Source organism: Aphelocoma coerulescens, chromosome 4A, assembly GCF_041296385.1.
Source record: "Aphelocoma coerulescens isolate FSJ_1873_10779 chromosome 4A, UR_Acoe_1.0, whole genome shotgun sequence".
NCBI lineage: Eukaryota > Metazoa > Chordata > Aves > Passeriformes > Corvidae > Aphelocoma > Aphelocoma coerulescens.
In genome coordinates, this window is record NC_091018.1 from 20,106,856 (window position 1) to 20,130,188 (window position 23,333).

Below are 23,333 nucleotides of genomic sequence, written 5' to 3' on the forward strand. Positions count from 1 at the left end.
ACCCAGTGCCAGGAGCAGGGATTGCCCAGGGGAGCAGTGAGTGATGCCATATTCCTAAATCTGGGCTCCACCCTGCAGCCTGATCCCAGCTAGCCCTGGCTCAGCACACACACATTTCCCAGGAGCTCAAAGCACATTAAAAAAGCTCCATGAAAACCAAAACCCAGCAGAAGCCCCCGTTTTCCTCCTCCTCCCCTGGGCTCTGTAGTTACAAGCCATCACTGCACTGTTCCAGTGTTTAACCCGGAACCAAAGGGCTCTCCTGGCACAGGTTGGACCCTTCCCAGCACACTCAACCCTTCCACGATTACAATACCAAAATACAGAACGTTTCAGAACCATATTATTTTAGGACAAATATTTCAGACAGTTTTAAATAACAAGTCAAAGGAAAATGAGACATTTGTGGACTCACACAAACAGAAGGGCAGGAATCCTAAGGACCAGACAGACCAAAACCCCTGAAAATTATTTCCCCTGTCCTTCCCACCCAGAAATATCTCTGTTGCCCCTTCCCCAACCAATACTAAGTCCAAAGAAACTTTGGAATTCGACTAAATTTATTTTGGGATCTAAGGGAAAGGAATGCATTGGACAGGAGTGTTGGTGATACCCAAATAGAAACGCCAACCCCACGAGGGCAAACTGCTAATGGGGACTTGGTGTTCTCTACTGCACTCTAGGTTATTCAGTCAACTCTTAGTAAAAAAAAGGAAATAAAATAGTTAAGTCAAAAGGAATTAAAGAGAAATTCATGCTCTTACTATGGATCTTCATTGATTCCCCACGTAGAGGTTTAACATGACAGAACTACCTTTGCAATGGATAAAAAAAGCCAGTTTTGGAGTCTCTGCACACGCTGTGTGAACGCCCTCAGCAGCTTCTGGAAGCTGTCACATCCAGGCAGGCCCCTGTGCCCACCTGGAGCAGATCCTGCAGCTCCTCCTGATGCCCAGCTGGCCACGGAGAAATCAGAAGCTGTTTTTGTAGCTATAAAGAAATTTATTCGGGGATGAGACTTTTCACTACTAGACACCAGACTCTAAGCTGGCTCCCGGGATCTAAGTCACGCTGTTCTTTGGACAATAAATTTCAAGTTGCACTTACTGTCCTAGTTCTCAAAAAGGAATGGTGATGACAAAAAGAACCAAGAACTACAACCTAATTGCGTTAGTTTCAGCTGAAGCCATCTTCCATCAGAAACCATAGGATCTGATACACCAAAGTTCTCCCTAGGGATGTGGATGAGTAGAGTAGCTCAGTGCTTTGTAACTAGTACTGCTGTATTGTCTTGTATCAAAAACAAACAAAAAAAAGGAAGTTTAAAGGCTCGTGCAGCCTCAGCTCCCGAGGCACTGCCGGCTGTGCCACGGCTTGCCCAGTCAGCCTCTTCCCTTGGAAAAAGTAAAAAATAATAATAAAAAAAATCACCCCCCTCCCAACCAAAACATCACCAATGCCATGCTGGTTCCACAGGAGTGAGTTCCTGCCGAGGGCCGATGGTGGGCCTGGCTCACTCCTTGGTGTCCTGCTCCTCGCCCTCCTGGGCACCGTCCTCGCTGGCCTCCTTCTCCTCCTTGCTCCGCTTGTTCTTTTTGTGCTTGTGGCGCCGGTGGCTCTCGCCCTCCTCGCTCTCGTGCTGCTTCCTGAGCAGGGAACAGAGGGGACAAAGGGACATCAGACACAGCCCTGCCACAGCAGGGACCCAGGGATGGGCACGGGGGCTTTGATCCCACCAACAGGAGCCACCTCAGCAGCGCCCAGGGCACCGCGGGGTTTTTCAGGATGATCCAATGCAGCGTGGGGCTGCTCCAGGAAGGGCTGTGCAAACAGCACCTGCTGCACCAGCACTGCCACTGTCACACACTGTCACACACTGCCACTGTCACACACTGCCACTGTCACACACTGCCACACTGCCACACACTGTCACTGCCACACACTGCCACTGTCACACTGCCACTGTCACACACTGCCACTGTCACACACTGTCACACTGCCACACACTGCCACTGTCACACACTGCCACTGTCACAGACTGCCACTGTCACACTGCCACACACTGCCACACACTGCCACACTGCCACAGTCACACACTGCCACTGTCACACACTGTCACACTGCCACACACTGCCACTGTCACACACTGCCACTGTCACACACTGTCACACTGCCACACACTGCCACACACCGTCACACACTGCCACTGTCACACACTGCCACTGTCACACACTGTCACACACTGCCACTGTCACACACTGTCACACACTGCCACAGTCACACACTGCCACTGTCACACACTGTCACACTGCCACACACTGCCACACACCGTCACACACTGCCACCATCACACACTGCCACTGTCACACACCATCACACACTGCCACAGTCACACACTGCCACCATCACACACTGCCACTGTCACACACTGCCACTCACACACTGCCACTGTCACACACTGCCACCATCACACACTGCCACCATCACACACTGCCACCATCACACACTGCCACCATCACACGCCGCCACAGCCACTCCTGGCAGTGTCCACAGGAACATCTCGGTGTTCTTCCACTCTGGAGGAAGCTCCAGCAATTCTGACACGGCACCGAGGCTGAGAAGAGGAGGAGTCCTGAACCCCAGACGTGTTTGAACCTTTCACTTCTCCGAGCATCTTGGGGAAATCCCTGGACTAAAGGCAGCAAAGGAATCAGTGGAGTGAGAGAAATGTGGGTTTCCCCATGGGAGGCAGATCCTGTTTCTACTTCTGCTGACTCACACCTGACCTGGCTCTTCACTTTGTGCTTTAGAACTCCTTTATCTCCTCACCGAGTTTTCCAGATGCAGATGGATAACTGGGAATGTTTACACAGAACTTCTAGGATGTGGGAGCAATCCCAGGCAGAGGGAGGCCTCAGCAGGCTGTGCATGCCCTGAGCCTGTGCCCTGCCAGCTGCTCCATGCATCCAACAGCCCCAGCAGCAGCTCTGCCTCCCTCCAGGAAAAGGGGGAGCTCTGGTTTGGCCCCTCCTGGGAGGAGATTTTCTGCTTCTTCTCTCACAGGTTCAAACCAAGCGAGCTCTCGGGAGCTGACTGTGGTGTGAAGGTGGCAGAGTTAAAGCACAGCCCAGAGCACAGGAACGAGCAGATAATTTATCCCAGGATAAACTGACTGTGCAGGCACATGAGCAGGGACAGCATCAGGTGTAGAGACAAATTCTTGGCACAGCTGGAATTCCAGTTTAGCAGCAGACACAGAACTGGCTAAACCTGGCTGAAAAGCTCCTGGCTTCAAGTAATTTTCTGACTGGTTTAATAAATGGTTTCACAGTCATTAAAGGCAAAAAAATAGGGAAAAATAAAAGGCTGCTGCCTCTCCACAAAACACCTTCAGCCACCTCGTGGCTGATGTGTCAGGGGTTTATGCTGGGACAATGTGACTGTCCTTTAATACCGAAACCAGCGTCAGTGATTTCCTTCAGACTGCTCAGTTTGCAGGAAGCTGGAAATGAAACCCTTTCATCTGCAGATGCCTCAAACAGGCTCAAATCTCAGTGTGCCTCAAGCAGGGAATCCCAGAATGGTTTGTGTTGGAGGGGACCGTGGGCAGGGATTCCTACAGTGAGGTATCTACTCCAAGGTTTCAATTCTGAGTAGAGGAAGCTGAGGAATAACCCTAAAGCAAATTACTTGTTTGTCTGGTACCAGCTCAGCTTCCAGTTGTTCTGTATTCAATTTTTATTATGGTCTTAGTCTTTCTTCCTATCATTTTGCTTCCAACCCTTCAGCAATCAGTCCTTCCTTGAAAATTTACTCACCTCCTTAAGATAGAAACAGCCTTTTTCCTCCAGTCACTACATAGGAGTTTTTCTGATACCAGTTTCAAAATAAAGGGTAATTACCTACAGAGCTGACTGGAGTTTCACCTAAAAGAAGGGACGTGAAAGATCAAGAAGAAAGAGTAAGAGCAGTTCTGCTCAGATTGTTAATGGGATGTGAAGTGACACAGGACCTGAGCAGAGAACCTGCCTCAGCCCAGAGAGCAGAGCTGCTGCTTGAGACTGCTCTCCCAGGAAGATCATCTGTTGCAAATCCATTTTCTACAGAAAAGCTGTGATTTCAGGACATGCTGCTCTGCCCCAGAAGTTTCACCTTTGTGCAGACCATCACCCCCCTCACTATCAGTCTCTGGGCAAGAGCTCTGCTGCTTCTGCTCAAGAGGCAATTTCTGAGTGCAGGCAGAAGGAAGCTCTTCACAGGAGTGATTGGGCTGTGCAGGGAGGTGATGGAGTCACTGTCCCTGGAGATGTTTAAGGAAAGGCTGGATGTGGCACTCAGTGCCATGGTCTGGGTGACAGGGTGGTGTTGGGTCACAGGTTGGACTTGATGATGTTAAAGGACTTTTCCAACCTGGTTGATTCTGTGAGCTCTGCCCTGGTGAGCAGGAGCAGCAGGACCAAAAGCTGATGCTTCTGTCACTTCCCCTTGTGTGAGTAGAGTAGCTCAGTGCTTTTGTTAAGATGGGAGCTCTTGTGGGAGGCTGAGCCCAGCTCAATCCCTCCTTCACCCCTCACGCTGCCAGCTGGGAACTCACAACACCGAGGTCTCCCTTGCCTGTCCCACAGGGCTCCTCCTGCCTAGGGCTCGGGGACAGAGGGAGCTGGGATGAGCCAGGCTGACATTTCACCCCAGGAACGCGGAGCTCACGGCCAGCCCTGAGGCACTGACCTGCGGGAGGATTTGTGTTTGCTGCTGTCGTCCTTGTCGCGGTGGCGGCGCTCGCGGTGCCGCTCCTCGCGCTCGCGGCTGCGGTCGCGGCTGCGCCGGTAATCGCGCTCGAAGTCGTAGCTGCGCTCGCGGCTGTAGTAGCGGTACCGCTCGTCGTCACTGCGGGGACAAGGGACACGTGGGCACAGGGACACGGCCCCCTGGGCCCGAGCCACCTGCTGGGGCTGGAACCCCGTTCACCAACAGCATCCGGCACCTCCGACTGCCCGGGGTGCTCCTGAAACGCCTGCAACAGGAACACAGCACGCACACGCTCCTCTCGTCGCTCTGCCCCGCCGCTGCTGGGCTTCCCTCAGCACAGACACCCCACATAACCTCTCATCCTTTTGTCTAAGGGGCTGGTTTCTTCCCCACAAGCTCAAAACCTCCAGCTGTGAGCACAGCTTTCTGTCTGCACCTCTGTACCTGCTCAAAGCACCTCATTCAATCCCCAGGAGTGGGCATGGTGTACCCCAAGTTGAGACACATCCCACACCCCCCTCTACACCTCCCTGTTCAACTCCTGAAAGCCAAAATCTGAAGGGTTAACAAGTCCCTCTGTGGGAACAATACTCAGACTTGGGAGAAAGGAAGTCAGAAACATTGTTCTGACACTCCTGGAAACAAGCTGGACAAATAAATATGCAGGATCAATCAGCTGGGAGTGCTCCAAAGGACTGCATGGCCACTTGCCCTGCTTTGACCTGCACCATCATGCTCCACACCACCCAGAAATGCCAGCAATGTGCTCAGGAGTGCTCATCCCAGGCCTTGGCTCCAGCATGGATCAGGAAGTGGGGGAGTCTGAGCTCTTCCAATTTTTAGCAAGTTTGTGTTCTGTTCTCTTTCCCCCACTCCCATCCACAGTGCCTACAAGCTTGTAAAGGAAAAAAAAAAAGAAATTAGGACCACATTGCCCTGTTTGCTCCCTCCCTGGGCTGGGAAGCTCCCTGGCAGGAAGCACCCACCCTGTGCCAGGAATGCACATTCTGATGATATTTAGAATGCTTATTGGCATTTCTGAGCCTGAAGCCTGCAAAACACCGACGCTGCTGCTGACTGAACACCAAAGGGATGGGTTTGGGAAGTCTCTGCAGCCCAGCCTCCACCTTAGATCAACACAGGGAGGCTCCAAGCCTCCTTTCCTTTCCCAAGTGCTGCCGGCACTGCTGTCAGCTGAGGTCACAGCAGCTCCCACCAAGGTGGTCTCTCCAGTTCTGCTCCCATTTCCTGGCTGACTCCCAGGGAATGGCACTCCCAGCCCCACAGGAGAGCAGAGCAGAGCAGGCTGTTTGTCCTTTGATCTGAAGGTGACATTTAGAAGACAAGAAGCAGCAGCTCCTCCAGCCAGTGCTTCACACTGAGCTGTGAAACACTGAGGAGTAAACACAGAGGGGCTATTTCATTGACTGGCCGTGTGGGAGAGCAAGAGGAACCGGTTCTGCTGGATTTAAACAAAAAACCCCAGACCCCAGAGACAGCAAATCAGCCAGTGACACAGCTCCTGGTCTGTGCTGCAGTTATCGATCCAAAGGAGCTCTTCCCAGACATTTCAGAGAATTCAGCTGGTGTCCTCTATAACCCAGCCCTTGGGCAGACACCCCAAGGTGCCCCAGGGCTGCCCAGGGTGAGCAGCAGGAGGGCAGCACTCACTTGTTGTATTCACTGGTGGTCGGGGTGCGGTCGCGGTCCCGGTCTCGCTCCCTGTCCCGCTCCCGCTCGCGCTCGCGCTCCCTCTCCCGCCTGGAGCCCGAATATTCCCAGTGGCTGCTGCTGGAGCTGCTCGTGCCCTTGTCCACCGTGGTCACCCAGGGCGTGTGGGACGTGGAGATGGGGGGATAGCTGATGAAACCTGAATCTGCAGCCAGAGAGCAGAACCCTCCGTCATCCAGAGCATCCCCAGCATCCCCTCTGTCCCTCCCTTTCCAAAGATCCCCTCTGGCAGTACAGCTGGATCCAAGGAGACAATGGCCCCGTTCCCTCCTGCCCTTCCCTCCACTTCCAGCAGAGTTTGCTGAGAACAGGGAACTCCTCCCTGAGGAAAGCACAAGAGCAAATATTTACAGGCAGCACTGCAGTCTCTGTCAGCCCTGGGCTCTTGGTCACCTGAACAAGGTCCCACCTCCCACCAGGTACCTGCTGGTCTATGGTGGCACCTGGGGGGGACCAGGGGCACCAGCTGCTAGTGAAGGATGTCACCTGGGGAGCCCAGAGCCACCAGCACTTCCCAGGCAGATGTGGCCAGCTGGACCAGCAAGGTCGTATCCCACAGCAGTGCCACATCTGGCAGCACTGGAGGCTCCTCTCTTTGGGAAGGGCTGGCACTGCCACTGCTCCAGCCCTGTCCTGCAGGGACAGCAGAGCTCAGCACAGCCAGGAGGAGCCACTCCGAGCTGGTCACTACAGGACTGGGAGAGAACACAGCACTGCCAGGGCTGCACCAGGAAAGGGAACCTGCTGAAATGCTGGCACTGCCTCTCCCATTACAAAACCACAGGAGATGGTGCCTGTAGGCAAGGGAAAGGGTGAAGTGGGGGAGGAGGGATTCAAAAGCTCAGTAGTTGGTTGTGCTCATCCCTGAAGGCGGGGAAAAAGGAGAGTGTGAGTGAGGGTGAGCACGTGTGTGTGCAAACAGGCAGAACACACTGCTGAGGCACTGGGGAAGCTGCTCTGTGCTGGGAATCTGCACTGGAACAGTGACCTGAGCCTCAGCACTCAGCCACAAAACGACATCACCACACCTGCACAACACTCAGTGCAGCAAACCCAGCATGTGCTCCTGACTGGGATTGTGTGGGACACAGCAAGACCCTGGAGCTGGAGCAGACAGGATGTGTGTCAGCCCCAGAAAAGCCTGGGCTGCCAAAAACCAGAGGGGAGAGAGAGCAGCAGCTGGATGTGTCCTGCCCAGTGCTCACCTGCAGAGTTGTAGCCAAAGGGAGGTGGCTGCCTGTTGTTGTAGCTGGCTGGCTGCCTTTGGGAGAGAAAAGGGGGTGAGTTACTGACATCAGGGACCCCCACAGGTCTGGCTGTGCTGCAGCTTCACCCTGTTTTTCCTGGAGGTCTGTGGAACATCCTTATGGGAATCTCACTACCAGAAGTGTTCAGGGGTTTTGCCAGAACTTCCAAACCTGCCATAATCCCACTGCTTGCCCTGGGAAAGCACCGCTGCTCACAAACTACCTGGAGCATCTTCAGAGAAAGCATCTGCAGTAACAAATCATGCCATCAGCTACTTTAGGCTTTGCCTAGATTTTATTGGCTCCTTCCTGTGCCTTGAATCCAGGTGAATGCAGAGGATTCCTGGCAGACTCTGCTCTCACCCCCCACCCCAACCCAAGACCAGACCATGCATCCCCAGCACTGATTTTGGGCCTGTTCTCCTCCCTTCCTCCCTTCAGGGGAGCTGCTCCCATGGCGTGGTCTTCCCCAGCTGTGGTCTTACCCATCCAAGGTTGGGATGAGGAGAGCTGGTGGTGGTGCCAGAGGAGGTGGGAACAACCCTAAACACACAGAAGGGTAAATCAGCATCAAGATCTTCCAGCTTCACAAGTGCTTTCACAGTTAAAAGCCGTTAAAGCATCTTTTTACTCTAAACAAGGCCCTGTTTGAAATAGAATAATTTTCCTTCAGGGTGGTATCTCCTCCCAAAATTCACACCCTAAAGCTCTGTTCGTTCTGTAGGGGTATGGGAAGAAAAACAAAGCAAAAACTACATTCTATTTTGGCTTATAAATATTGAGCCTAAGATTCATCAAGGAGTAACAATTAACCCCTACAGCCCTATGGAGGAAAAGTGGTTCTTGGGATGCAGAGACATTGCATTCTGATCAGATTATAAACAAACAAGTTCTGTTCTGACCTACAGATTTATGTCAGAATAGAAGATAAGCAGCTCAAGTTCAATGCTCAATTGGAGTTTATTGGTCTTAAGTTAACTGTGCTCTAAACTAGTGCCATCCTATCTCACGTTACTTAGTCCAAATGCTCTGAACCTGTGTGATCAAAATTGCTGCTGTCACTAAGAACAAGGTAACACCTACCTGGAATTGGACCTGGAGGTGGCAGGCCTGTGGAAATAAGCAGGGAAAACAAGTGAGGACAACAGGGAAAGCGTGGCCTCTCTGTACCTCATGGCATCTCTGTACCTCAAGCTAAACCTCAAAGCACACTTTTGAATAAATCTCACATATTGGAGCAAACAGAGCAGCAGAAAAATCGGTGCTACTAAGCAGGAATTAGCCTATAAATGATGTGATTTTCCCAAATAATGATCTCTTTACGTTGTAACTTACAGTGTTGCTGTTCTCTTACACTGGAGAATTCCTTTTCTAAGTGTCAACACATGAACAATTGATTTAGTCTTCAGAACAACTGAAGGAGCTGGAGAGGAGAACCTGCTGCAGGTTCCAGTCCAGTGTGTCCATCCTGATTTTGCCAAGCATTTTAACGTAAGGCAGTAGGAAAAGCTATCATGGAAAAGTTACCAGGAAAAGAACCAGTGAGTGCTTCAGCAAATGCTCCTCAGGCAGGAGTTACTGCACAAAGTGCTCCTGGTGCCTTCTCTAGAGCCTGGCTGCTGCTCCAGGACCAGGAGAAGCTCAGAGTGAGGCCCCCTCACTTCAGCCTGGCATATTTAAGCCAGAAGCAACAGTCCTCAGCTTCCTCCAGAGAAACAGGAACCTGCTTCTTTACATTTATCAATAAAGCAAATGCATCAGCAGCATTAGAAGGTTCCCTCATGGAAACAAAGCTCAGAGGTTTCTTTTCAAGGATCAGCTGCCATTTTTAAGTATTCAAGGCAAATATTAAATAGGCTGATGGAGACTAAACAAAGCCTGGCCAGGGGTAAGGACCTGTTCCCTGACTGCTCAACCATCCCATGGCATTGAACCCTTAAACCTTTGATTTGCTCCAAGCCTGGGACATCCCAGCTCACATTCCATGGAGTGAACACGTACCCGGAGGATGCAGGGGAGGTGGAACAGAAGTCACTGGAGGAGGAGGGTGAAGGAAATGTGGAGGAGGAGGCCCAGCGAGTGGGGGAGGCGGAGGCCCTGCTGGTGGAGCGAATGGCTGCTGCTGAGGAGGCTGCTGGGGCTGGGAAGGCTGCTGGGGCTGCTGGGGGGGCTGTGGCTTGCTTCCATGGTCTCCCAGGACCTTAGGGGGCAGAGGAATGAGAAGAGAGCATTTTAATCCCTTTGCTGCTGCTGCAGGGACCTCACAGTGCTGGCAGCATCACCACAACAGGAGTGTGGCCATGCCTGGAAGAGTGACCAATGTGCAGAGGCACCAGAGTGACCTGAAGTGCAGCTGTCAGGGCTCGTGAGGGGGAGGAACAACAACCCTTTCCCAGCAAATTCTGTCTCTAAGGCAAACTCTTCTTGTTGGCAAAATCTGGAAAACTGATCACTAAAAAAATAAACGGACCACAAAACCATGGAGGAAAAAACCCCAGCAACTGCACCTAGAAAGGGAAGGGTTCCACATTTGGGTTTTTCTGGCAAGTTAGCAGTGGTTGGCAGGAGGAAGGTGGTTAAAAGAAGGGGGTTTGGCAGATGGTCCTCAGACCCTGCAGCTTCCTGCCTAGGAGCCAGCCAGAACATCATGGTCACACACTGGGCAGGCATGCCCAGAAACGAGACCAGCTTTAAACCCAGGCTTTCATTTCTTACAAGGAACAAGATCCAGTAACACAGGCCCAGGTTCAGTCTGAGGCGTGGGCTGTACCAAATTATTTGAGACTAAATGTTACTTCAAAGCAAAAAAACCCCTCAGTCCCAGGTACAAACCATTCACTGCAGAATTGAAGATTCCAACCCCACAGTGGAGGGGAAAGGAATAATCCATGTAAGAGATTCCCAGCTGCACAGTCCTAGGAATACTTTGGGAGAGCTGATGATGAAAGAACTCAGGCCTTACCATTCCAAAGGAAAGACTGGTCTTTAAAGGACAAATCTGGCTCCTAGCAAGACCAAGTTTTTAAGCCAGAAGTTAACTGAGCCTGCAGAATGGAACAATCCATGCACACACCTCAACTCAACAGGGTCAATGTATTACCTGCTGCTTTGCAGGTATGAACTGGGACACAGAAGGTCAGGAACACACAGGCATTTGCCCAGGGTTCCCTGGAAGTGCAGTAAAATCAGCAACTTGTCAAGGCAGCACAGAAGCTTTACCTGAATGGGGTTCTCCTCCGAGGCGTGTTTATCCCGGCGTCTTCCCTCCACCCTCCGGATCGTGCCTGCCTGGCCCCCGATCACATCAATGGTCCCACCCAGCTTCCTGGTACAAAGCACAGGCATCTTTTCAGGCTCAGAAGCACCAGAAGGAGTAATTTTCCCTGCTGTCAGCAGATTTCTTTCATGCTTTCTTTCCCACCAGGGAAACATCTCTCAAATTGGACAAGAGGCCAAGGAGAAGCCCGTTTGCATTCCTGAACAACTTCCCTGTGAGCAGGGGTGAGTTTGGGATCTCTGAACACCCAGAAATGTGATCCAAAGGACCACCACAAATAGGTGTAAAAACAGGGATTACACACTGGGACAGAAATGCCCCCGAAGTGCTCAAATCCAACACACTGAGCAGAGCTTTAATGCTCATCCTTGAAGCACAGAGCTGGTTCCCAGACAAGGAGTAAAGCTGGGATGCAGGGCTGCTTTCTGCAAGGCAGGTGTGCAAAAGCTGTTTTGTGAATGAAGCAACAGAAACACCCCGAGCCCAAAGCTCTGGCTCGTCTGGTGTGTTTTTCTGAAGCTTTTGATAAAACCCCATCGATCTCCTAAGGGCCAAGTGGTTTCCCCAGCAGAGGCTGCCCCTCAGAGTGACTCAGTTGTTTTACCACACATCCAGCAGCGTCGCACACAGGCTCAGGAACCAACAGCTCCTCTTATCCTCTGCCAAACTCGTAATCCACTTCCACTTGAGGAGGCAAAGATTAACATCGTGGGAGTAGGAATAAGCCAAGCAAGCACAAGCAATGTCAGCAGTGTGAGCCCTCAAAGCTGAGGCATTTGCCTGGCTCCTTCCACTCCCAGAGATGTGTCCCATCAGCTGGGATACAGGATTCCCTCCCTGTGCCAAGGGCTTGGCAATGGGCAGGCAGGGCTTGCACTGCTGGAGGTGACACTGAATGAGTGACCACAGCAGCTTCCTGCCAAGCTTAAAAGCTTCTCTTTGAGGCTTGAGGAGACTCAGGCATGGCCCAGGTGGTTCCCAGGTGCCCCCATGAAGAACATGCTCCTCTCTTACCTGTTGGGAGGAGGCCCAGCCTTCATTCGTCCTCCCACCAGAGCCAGGAAGTCTGTTTTGAACTCTGTTTTGATGATGTTGTTTTCCACTTCTTTTTCAGCATTTCCTGTTCTTCCCTGCTGAACCTATGGAAGGTAACAAATTCACAGCTTTAATGTTTTTCTTTCATGGATGGAGCACCAGAGATTAACCTTCAGCAAAAGAAAAGGAACAATCCCAGGGCTCCTGCTAACCAGACTATTCTTCAGTCAAAGCACAGCCATTTCTGTCAGCTAGTGGCCATTCCAGCCTCATCTGGCTGTCCACTGTCTCTCCTTAGAAGTCCTGTTATGAGTTTATTAAACTCATATCATTTTCCATGGAGGCAAAACTGGAATGAGCGATACTTGCTGTCCTGACAATTTGGCTGAAGTTCTGACAGCCACCATGGACTCCTGCAAAGGTTGATGGCCAAAGCAGTCTGCAAACACTAAAGGCAGCCACACCACTGCAGCAGTGAGCAAAACAGCCCTGGGGGCCCAGCTCCCCTCCCTGCACTTCTCTCATCCAGAGGGTTTTCCAAGCAGACACCCCTACAGCTGGGTAACCTCAAAGTCACCTGGAAATTCACTCCAGTCTTGCTGCTGTAGTGGTTCAAACCTGCCAGGCTGATGGAACTATTCCTTCCATACAGAAAAGATTTTCAACAGAGATTTAGTCTTTGAAGAGTCATTTTTGTATTTCTCCTCACTGAAAGGACACAGAACAGTTCAGAACTGGGGTATCTCCTGCTCTTACACCCCCATGTCTGTGTTACAAACACAGTCCCAGTTTTCCTGGAGCCAGGAGCAGGAGTCACACACGTCACCCACCGTGATCTTGTTCTCAGTGCTGATGGGAGGAGCAGGGTCCAGCCCCAGCTGAAGCCGCCGCTGCTTTTCACAATAAGCTTTCCATGTTTCTTCATTGAATCCATAATTAAAGTAATCAGAAAGATCAGCACCTGGCAGAGGGAGCAGGAGTTAGCACAGGGGTTCTGCACGCTCGCATTCTCAAGCTGTCCCTTTCACTGCTTAAATAAAGGGTTAAGGTAACAAAAGTTTTCCAGAGAGCCCAGCTTGTGTCTTTCCCTGTCAGAAAGCTGTGGGTGCCACAGAGGGACAGTGGCTGCACCTTGGGTGGGAGGGGGACATGGCCTGAGCAGCAGTGGGACCCCCTGGACACACAGCACAGCACGTCCACAGGCCATTGGGAGCTCCCTGCAATCACTTGCTCACCAGCCTGATTTTTTCAGACTGGTTTCTTCCAACTGTCCACATGAGCTGAGTGCTGGGCATAGCACAGGAATGACAATTCCAGCCCCCACCAAAAAAATGGGGTGGGGCCACAGAACCTTTTTCCTGGCAGAGCTAAACCCACACATTCCTCTCCTGACCAGCACTGCCTTTGCTGTTTTGAGAGCAGATTCTGGGGCTCGCCCATTTCATGAAAGACAGCTAAAGTGGAAGGTTTTTATTGATACATCCCAGACTACACAAGTAATTACAGTTCAGTCACAACCCTAATTAGTGATCCCAGAGTGTTATCTCACACTGCCAGTCTCCTGTGCAATGTGCCAATTCAGCACGAGCACTTCTGAATAACAGAGGTGACCACAAACTACTTGCCAAGAACACGGAGATGCAGAGGGGCAATCCCAGCTGCAGTAATTCCAGGAGCACCCCTCCCACCTCTCAGATCCCAGCAGGAAGCAGTACAAAGCACCTCCTGCCCCGCTGAGGTGTCCCTCAAACATCCCCCACGCAAAGATATTCCTACACAGACCAACTTCAAAACAAAGAGATGCTAGAAGAGCTAAGCAAAATTCTGCCCATGCTGAGCTTGGTTTAACTGTGAGGTCTAAGCAGTGGGTTTATCTCCTGGGCTGGCCACTCTTCCTGTTGTACCACCCAAACATGCAAACTGCATCCACACCGACTCAGCAACACGACATTTACTTATCGATTTGATCAGCCTCTATTTCAGACCTCTATCAGTTCTTCCACACAGGATTTCTTCTTCCTCTCCCTCACTCAAAGAGATACCAAGCTGCTGAACAATTAACTGTAAAGGATATAAACTTGAAAGGCTGTTGAGTAATGAGCTATTTGCTATCTAAAATAAACTTACAGACCACACAGCTCTGCAGAAATCTTCCCTGTATTGCACTCCAACACTGTTTTAGGGCCAGCTGGCTCTAGTTTGGTCCAGGGATGTCAGCATGGCCACAACCATGCTTTATCTTTGAACTTCATTGTATTCTTTCTAACTCACTTTCTTCCCATTCCCCTCTTTCTGACTTCGCAATCAAGCAGAAATCCCTGTAGAAGAAAAGCTTCTGTTCCATTCTGCCTGCAGGGTGCTTCAGGGCTGGTTGGATACCTGGACATGCCCATGGAGTTATTAGCACTGGACTGCCCTTCATGTGGGCAGGAGATACCCAGACCACAGCACAGGCAGCTTCAGGAAAGCACTACTTACTCAGCACAGCAACATTGCTGAAAGACAGATGAAATACAGGGGCTGGCAGGGAGAATAATGATTGCTGAGAAAAGTGACTTTTTGTTTCAGATGACATTTCATCAGAACACGTTTTATGAGAGTAGCACTGCAAAAATTTGGATGTCTTATTCCTTCAATTACTTTTGTATCAGAAGAAAAACAGCAGCTGATTTGTAGCATCCTACAGCTCTAAGAGGAAGAATCTCCCTTACACAAGTAAGTGTGGGCAGCCCCAGGACCCAGATGAGGAGGGACCATGGGGACAACTCTGGGGTTGGCCAGGGCACACAGAACAAGCTCCTGCACAGGAAGAGGAGAACAAACAACATCAACATCCAAATCCTGACCCCACTCAGCTGCCTTTAAGGCCACACATTATTGGATTGGTATCAGTGCAATGTTCTCAGGAAGCAGGGAATTAATAAAGTAGACCATTTTAAAAAAATAGCTGTTCCCTTTAGGGAAGTTCAATTACCAGAATAAATGCAACCCAATTTTAGGTAGAGCATGGCTTGTTCAATCAGTAAATGCCATTGATGTCTAGCCAGGCATCAGAAGCTGAGCAACACACATTGTTCCAGCTTCCCTGTTCCCTGGCAACAATAAATGGACAGAAATTACATGTGAAAATAAAGAGAGACAACTGGAACTGCGGAAAATATTTACCACAAGGAACTGTGAGACCCCACCTGGTTTCCTCCACGGTTTGTCTTCAAATGAATCCAAATCCACTTCTATCACAGGCAATCCATTTATATTCCCTGCAGCATCCAAGTCAATACCTTTGGGCTGCAATTTGGCTTTGGGGAGAGAGGGACTGTTACAACTTTTAATGCAATGCCTTTAATCCATTCATTTGCTCAGCAAATTATTCCAGCAAAACCAAAGCACTGCAGTAAATTAATCACTGGCTTCACAGCACGTAGGTAACCACAATCAGCTTTTTAATAAAAGGACTCCAGTCACTCCATAAACAAACAGGGTGTGCAGCACTTGCAGCTGAACAGCAGAGAAGCAAATTCAACCCAGATTGGTACTACAGGCAGAGTAAATCATTAGGACATGCACAAAATTTACCCCAAATGAAAATGAAATAAAGTAAAATTATTTTTCTTCCCAGGCAAAGTATTTATTTTCCCCTCCCAAGACAGACACATTTTCTCCTAACAAGAGGCTTTTTCAGGATCAGTCTTTAGTGGACTAACACGAGTCTGCAAAAATCTGTCAGGTACAGAACCTTCAGGGGGAATTTGTTCTTATTTTCTCAATCAGAAGGTAACTCATCCGGATAAAGCAACTAGTGGAAGGAAGCAGATGAAGCCCACAAAAGGACAGTCACACATGTGGAAGGACAGAACCCAAGACTCAATTTACAGGAGAAACCAAACTGAATGGTGGGGAAAATTTCAGCAGCCAAATATGCACAGCTGATTTTCAAGACCAGAGTTTGTTTCTTTTAGCATCTTACACTGCAAGAAGCTCAGGACACTGAGTTACAGTCCTTCTCCAGGGCTGGAATGCTCAGCCCCAGTGCAACAATATAGTTTAGAAATATTCTGGGGTTTTACTATAAAACTATCACTCAATGGATTTTTTTTCTAGTTTAAACAGAATTATAATCACCTTGCTCAGTGGTGGGTAATTAAATCACTCATTGCATTCTGGCCCCTCAGACTGTGATGGGAGCACTGATTTTTAGGAAATGCACTTCCTATTCCTGGTTTACACCTTCGATATCCTTCCAAACAGCAAAATTTGCAGCTGCTGCAGCTGTCAGTGCCAGGTAGGTGAAATATTGCAAAGGTGAAGGATAAAAATAACAGCAATACCTGAAGCTGATGCTCCATAGCCTCTACCCGTTTTTAAGTTTAGATTCATAGGAGTTCCCCTATTGGAAAAGAATCACTACGTTGGCATTTGAACAAATTACTTGGCAGAAGATTCTCATGCAAAATATATTCAAGCCCTGACACCCTTCAGGAGATGCTTTAGTTCACCTGAGTTTGCTATTCAGAGTCATCCATCAGAGTGAAACCACCTCTACAACAAGAGAAGGAAATTATCCATAAAGTGGAAAAATTAGAATATGCAGCAAAGCACAGGTAAGTCGTTTGTGTAAGAGGAAGGCTGCTAGCAGCAAGCAAAAGTGCTGTCTTATTATTTTTATTCAATGCACATTAGGCAGAGTTGTAAAAAAGTAATTTCCTGCTTCTCAAATCCAGCCTTGCCATTCCCGAGCCACAAAAAACCAGACAGCTGGAAATTAGTAAATTCACAGCTTATGCAAATTCTTAGCAAGACAGATTTTGGTTCTGGAAGTTTTCCCAGATGAGTTAAATGGAACTTCCCACCTTTGATTCTGCCCCAGGGAGCCAAATAATTATTAAGTTAATTTTCCAGCAGCAGCCCCACGGATTATCATTCCCATTTTACAGATGGATTCTCCAACAAGCAATTGCAGGGCAGAGCTGCCCATCAGCTCCATTCTGGTGTTCTGGCCATTGCTCCCAGGAGCCAGAGCAGCTCTCAGCTCATCCCCACTTTCCATCCCAGCATGCTGGGATCCCTCAGCCCCAAATCCCCCCGCACCCAGCAGTACCCACATGTAGGACGGCGCTCCCGTTTTGATGTTGCCAATTGTAACCTTGACGTCATCGTCATCGCTGTCACTGTCACTGTCATCCTCATCATCCTCACCACTGGGAAGGGCCTGCAACAGCAGAATCACACAGCAGCTTATCAATACATACTACTGAGAATTCTCCAGCACAGCCAAATCTCAGGAAGCTTCCTGAACAGCCTTCAACAACAATGAGCAGCTGCCCCCAGAGAAACTCCAGTGTCCTTTGAAGATTTGGCCCTACACGAGATTTGGGGTAATATTTGTGAATGTGGGGAAGGTTAGCTCAGTTCTAAGAATTTCACCATGTCCTTCAGTTCCTCTGCCCCACGCTTTCAAAAAGAGTTGGGGCTTTTCTGACACACCTCCTTCACAGGGCCATGGTCAAAGTACACAACCACAAATGAAAACCACCAAAATATATTCACCAGGTTTCCCCTAAGAACTTCAAGGCAAATATTCTCTCACCACAACTTCTGTGGTAGGGAGCTGCTGAAGAGTTTGGTTTGGCTGATTTAGCACAATCAGCCCCCAGGGTACTTCACTTTACAGATCTGACTCCAGTGCAAGCCCAGTGCTGGGCACAAAACTAAAGGAATAGGAAAAGAAATCTTCCAGATATCCAGCAAGCACAGTTTTGTGAGAAGCACAAGCTGAATTAACACCTCACCCTACACGAGGAAGGTGTGCCTCACCCTCCCTCCTCTTCCACAGCACGTAGGTCTGTCAGAACCCTGCATGAACCCTCTTGATGTGGCAGAACAGTGGCAGAAAATAAACCCATCAAAGAGACCAGGAGAGGAGGGTGGGGAGAAGCAACCCTCCTCCTCCTCCTCCTCTTTCAGCACTGAGCCACTAGACTGCATTCTAAGAGGTCTGAGCCTGAATGAAAATTGATTCCCAGCACTTTGGGCTTTCTATCCCAGAGTTTCCATTGTTTTACTGGTTCTTGAGAGGTCACACTGAATACTGAGCTGGAACACATTGTGTTCTGCTTTTCCTGCCAGACTGCAGCATCAGAGACCCTGATCTGCCTCCTGAGAGGGCATGAGCAGTGCCTGCACCAGGGTTCCCTCCCCACCACTCAAGGCAGGATGACAAGACAAGGCTGTTGCTGGAGCTGGCTTTGGGAATGGCTGGCAGTACATCCCAACACTGCAAACACAAGGTATGCAGCAGTACCAGGATCTTTACACTTCCTGTTTTTCCCCAGGAGTGCTGAGCAGCACAGAAATCCCCCCCATGTGCACTGTGGGCAGTGGGACACGTACGTGCTGGGACATCTCTCTGTCCTCGTTGTTGACGGGCCGGCTCTCCTGGGGAGCATCTTGCAGAGGATGAGCAGATTCTGTGTGCCTGGTGAAGGGGACAGAGAAGACAAAGTGACCATGACACAGAAAATAAAGTGGACAAGCCCAACCTAGAGGGTCACCTACAAACAGTTCTAAAGCCTTTGCCCAGGTGACTTTCACACAATGCTTTATTCTTCTTGTGTGTTTGTTCTGCTGGCATTTGCTCAACTACCTGACAAAAAAATCCATCCTCCTGGCTTGGCTTTGCTTTTGCTGGGAAGAATCAGTTTCACACATCCAGAGAGCACCTGACAGCACTCAACAGCTCAGTGGCAGCTGGCTCAGCTCGGATTTGGCACAATCACAACTGGTAAGAATAAGACCGTAATAAGCAAAATTTCACCTCCTCCTTAAGGATGCTAATAATTACACATGCATTTAGTCAGCAGCAAAGGTATCTGTTCCAGAGAAATTAAGGAAAAAGTAATTTTAGTGTTTCTACAAACAGTTTACATTAACAAGAAGTTAAAATTCCAAGAGGAAAGTCAGATAATTATGCACCCATTCTTCTCACTCATTACAAATTAGTCCTCATGCAACAATGGTCAGGTTTGGATTTACCTCAAGTTTAAGAATTTATTCAAATGTTTACATTGTTTATTGTACTGGCCAAGCAAGAAAGTGGAATTAGTGTACACATGCTAGAAAAGAGTGTGCCAAGTGTTACAGAACTGAAATACAGAGAGGTCATTGGTCTCTAATGTCATAGGTAAAACTTAGAAGAACTTCAATAATTCCGAGTTTTTTCAAGAGAGGCAGTTATAATAGCCCAGGCCAAGGAAACCAAATTTTCCACCAGTGCCTTGTGGAGATGTTGTTATTAGTTTAAAACCCCACACTGGACAATAAATATCCACAGGATTGTCTTCAAAAAGGAACAGGCAACATCTCACAGAATCCAAACAGCGGTCACATTAAAGCCACTTCAGAGGGACAGGAGACACCACACAAGAAAGGCAAAGTAACACAACTCAGAGAGTTCCTGAGTGCAAAACAAAGAACAATCAATCTGAGCAGTAACTGAAGCCCCGTTTTGGGAAAGTCCCATGTACAAAGAAATTCATCAAGCCAAGATCAAAAAGAGGGCTGAAGGTTGGGCAGCTGACCAAGCACAGGTGCCACGGGTGCCAGGTTCCTGATGTGGCACCTGCACACACCTTCAGGTATAAAAGGCAGAGGGAAAATCAGCCTCCAGGTATTTCCACACTGCAGACACAGGCTGTGACATGAGGACCAAAGCATGGACCCCTGGAGAAAATCTCTCTGATGGATCCAAAACTTTTTGCCCAATCCAAGCAACTCAGCATTGACCTTCACCCTTGAATCTCCTAAAAATCTGAGATGACTGCGTTCAGGAAGAGTGACAAGTGTTACCTTCAGCTTCAAGTCACATGAAGCATCTGTGGGTGTGCATTAAGATGTATGAACTGGAGTTCAGAGAGACACTTGGTAACCAGAAGCCTTTCCCTAACCTCTCTCCTTCCCAGGAATGAACCATCTGACAGGTCCCCAGCATCATCTGGACACGGAAAAATGTGCCAGAGATTTCACTTCCCCAGAATGCCAACATAATCCTGGGCACTGCTGACAGCACAGCATCCTGCTGGCATTTAACACATCCCTCAGGCTAGGGAATGTCAGTGGATGCTGCATCCCAAACTCTGCTGATCTCTGCTTCCTGGCTAGGGACAAACACTCGAGACAAGCCAGCAGTGCAGCCCTGGAGCTGCAGCCGCTGACAACAGAGCAAACTAAGAGTTATTTTTCTTAAAACACCCCACAGCTCTTCATCTAGGGAGATTCTCATTGTGCAACAAAGAAATATGGGGAAAAAAGTAAAAAGAGGGAAAAAAACAAAAAAGGAGAGCCAGCATGGCCACTAATATTCTTCCTTCCTGCATTTTGCATTTATTGGAGACAGTTGCTGGAAATTCAGATTTTTAGTCCTGCTTGTAAACTAAAATTACATTCAGATGAATGTGACAAGGAAAAGCAGATTTATGCAAATCAGCTATAAATTTCTGTCTAAAAGTTGTTCCTTCTCACAGAGCTCATTTGATGTTTTTAGGTAACAATACCATGTTTTTTACCGCTTGTTTATTGGAACAAGTTTTCACATTCTTCAAGCAGAGAAGTAGGACAGTATCTGTAACAACCTCAGCATTGCAGACACTGAACCCACAATAACAATGAACACTAAACTGAACTCTGGGAGGGGCTGAGCACACAAAAGTCCAGTGAAGACCAAGCTTTCTGAAAAATGTTACATTTAAAATGGCAAACAGGTAATACTGTGCTGAGACCAGGCTCTGCTGGTGCAAAACACACAGCTACAAACAGAGAGGAATTATAACCCAGGACAGACCATCCCTTCCACACACAGAAAGCCAAACTGATCATTGGTTTTATCTCCAAGTCTTAGCCACACCACTTGAGAGATCTCACAGAATGTGCTGGTTTGATCATGTCAAGATTTTAACCCAAGCTCAAGGTTTTACCTTTTCCCAGACTAAAGCACAGGTCAGTTTTACCAACACCAGGCCAGCACAAAGCCAATCCTCAGGGCACCATTTTTCCCAGGAATTAAACTGGAAAAGAGATCTGATTTAAAACTAACTGCTGAGAGAAAAAAAGGGCTAAAAGTTAGTTTTAAATCAAACCAGTCCACTGATCCAGTTCAGCTTCCACATCCATAAATGACTGCCAGCCCCAGCATGGTGGCTGGGGATGATCCCATGGGATGGGGAAAGGACAGGCTGCTGTTCCTGGCAACATCACTGCCCTAAAGCACTCATGAAGCTCTGCCTAAAAAGGCTCAATCTTTACAGCATGTATTGTAATAATAAATAAACAGCCTCAGGACTCACCCAGAAATTGGTCCATCTTCTTGCTTACCAGTTGTGTCATCTGCAAATCAACAGTAAGAACAAAGGAATTATTCAAGTGAAAGGAAAAAAGCTAAATTCAAACATAAAAGGCATCACAGGTAGAGAAATACCCAGTGGCGCCAAGGCACTATAACCCCAATGCTCTCTTTTCAACAAAGTTCAACTAGAAATGGAACAACTAAAAATAAACCCAACCACCACCCATCTGCAGAGGTGATGCCTCGCACCAAACCAAATTCAAAATATGTATCCTAAGTCTCGGAGAACAGAGACACCTATCAGACAGGAACTGAAGTCAGCTATGAAGGTCTTTATATAGATTTTTAACGTGCCAGGCAAGAAGAAACATAAAAGCATTCATGTGGAAAGCCTATGGGGAGGACAAAGACGTTTCAATAAAACTCCTGTGGTTTATCCCGGCCACATCTCAGCCCCGTTAACCCAGGGGTTCCCAAGGTTCGGGTGATTGGGGAACTGAAACTCTTAACAAAGCATCGCGTTAACCTCCCTGCATCAGTGTTATTGATAAAAGGACAATAACACACAGCCACCCGCCCAGGAAGAGCCGCTCAAGCGTTCCTGAGGGAGGCCGGGGGTGGACGCCAGTCCCCGTCTGGGCCCCGGGGGCAGAGGCCGGTCCCTCTGAGGGGGCCCAGGGAGAGACGCCGGTCCCTCCGTCCCGCGGGGCCGCCCCCGGTCCCGCACGGCCCCGCGGCCGGGGGCGGCCCTGAGGCGGGGCCGGGCCCGCTGCCGGCCGGGGCCCCGCTCTGCCCCCGCGGCCGGCGGTACCTACCCCCGTACAGCCAGTGCTCCTCGTCCTCCTCCGCCTCCAGCGGCGCCGCGCCCGACACGGCGCCGGCGGCCGGCGGCTCCAGCTCGGTGGCCATGGCGGCCGCGGGGCTGCGGGGAGCGGCGGCGGGAGGAGGAGGAGGAGGAGCGGCGGCCCCGCTCGGCTCCCGCCGGGCCCGGGCGCGGCGCTCGGGCGGGGGTTCGGCGGCCGCGCTACGGCGCCGCCATTGCTCCTTCTACGGCGGGAGGGGGGGCGAGACCCCCGGCGTGGGCGCGCAGGGCCCTAGAGCCGCCCGCCTGCCCCGCAGGGCCCTAACGCCTCCCGCCTGCCCCGCAGGGCCCTAGTGCCGCCCGCTGCACAGAGCCCTGGAGCCGCCCTCACGGCCCCGCCGGGGCCCAACGCCGGCCGTAGAGCCCCGCCGGGCCCGAATGCTGCCCGCAGTGCCCCCGCAGTGCCCCCGCAGTGCCCCCGCAGCGCCCCGGTGCCGCTCGCTCGCCAAACCCGCCCCGCCAATCCCGCGCGCGCATGCGCGGTAAGGGCGGGAGCGCGGCCGGGAGCGCGGCCCTGCCCGCGGCAGCGCTGCGCGGATTTCTCCCAAATAGCGGAATTTGGACCTTTGTGCCCCGCGCCCGGCGTCCCGCGAGGCTGAGGCGCCGCGGTTTGGGCCGCGGAAAGGAGCGCGGCGTGCAGAGAAGAGCCCGAGCGGCCGCCGCGGCGCCTCCCGCTCGGAGCTCCCCGCGAAGGGCGTGAGGAGTCCCGCAGGATTCCCGAGGTGTGGGGAAGGGACGGGGGCACAGAACGCCGCTCCGTGTCACTGCTGTCAGTACCGCGCTGCTCCCGGACAGCTGGGGACACATTCGGGACTGTTTGTGTGGGGTTTGCACCTTCCCAGGTCTGGCTGTGCAGCTCCTCGGTGAATGTTAAACTTCACAGCCTGGAGATGCAGCGCCTGAGGCTCCTTCTGCAACTCCATCTGGGAGCTCCTGGTTGGAGCATCACCCTCTCCGCCTTTCAGAGCCCTTAACTCCATCAGTACCACAGGGGAAACTTGGAGCAAGCTGATTTTCAGCACTAATGCTAACAAAAGCTATAGAGAATCCTAAAGCAAGTTACCTTTTCCGTGCACTAAACAGTGCAGAGAAATC

The 23,333-nt window shown here is 50.3% G+C and overlaps 1 protein-coding gene across 3 annotated transcripts; it reads right to left on the reverse strand.

The window, feature by feature from the left end:
* Positions 1–325: 325 nt before the first annotated feature.
* Positions 326–22,632, reverse strand: LOC138110597 (pre-mRNA 3'-end-processing factor FIP1-like). Of its 3 annotated transcripts, XM_069015697.1 has the most exons (16): positions 22,192–22,632; positions 21,378–21,417; positions 18,430–18,514; positions 17,142–17,248; positions 16,368–16,426; positions 15,228–15,338; positions 12,870–13,000; positions 12,019–12,143; positions 10,947–11,052; positions 9,729–9,927; positions 8,811–8,837; positions 8,213–8,270; positions 7,686–7,741; positions 6,421–6,625; positions 4,729–4,887; positions 326–1,646 (listed from the first exon to the last, which is right to left on the reverse strand). In XM_069015697.1, the coding sequence occupies exons 1-16, from the start codon at positions 22,283–22,285 to the stop codon at positions 1,514–1,516; spliced, it is 1,695 nt and encodes a 564-aa protein (XP_068871798.1). In that variant the 5' UTR covers positions 22,286–22,632; the 3' UTR covers positions 326–1,513. The 3 variants fall into 3 exon arrangements, with proteins under 3 accessions (XP_068871798.1, XP_068871799.1, XP_068871800.1); XM_069015698.1 differs by lacking the exons at positions 16,368–16,426; positions 22,192–22,632 and having other exon boundaries at positions 21,378–22,123; XM_069015699.1 differs by lacking the exons at positions 16,368–16,426; positions 21,378–21,417; positions 22,192–22,632 and adding an exon at positions 18,683–20,166.
* Between the last annotated feature and the right edge of the window lie 701 nt (positions 22,633–23,333).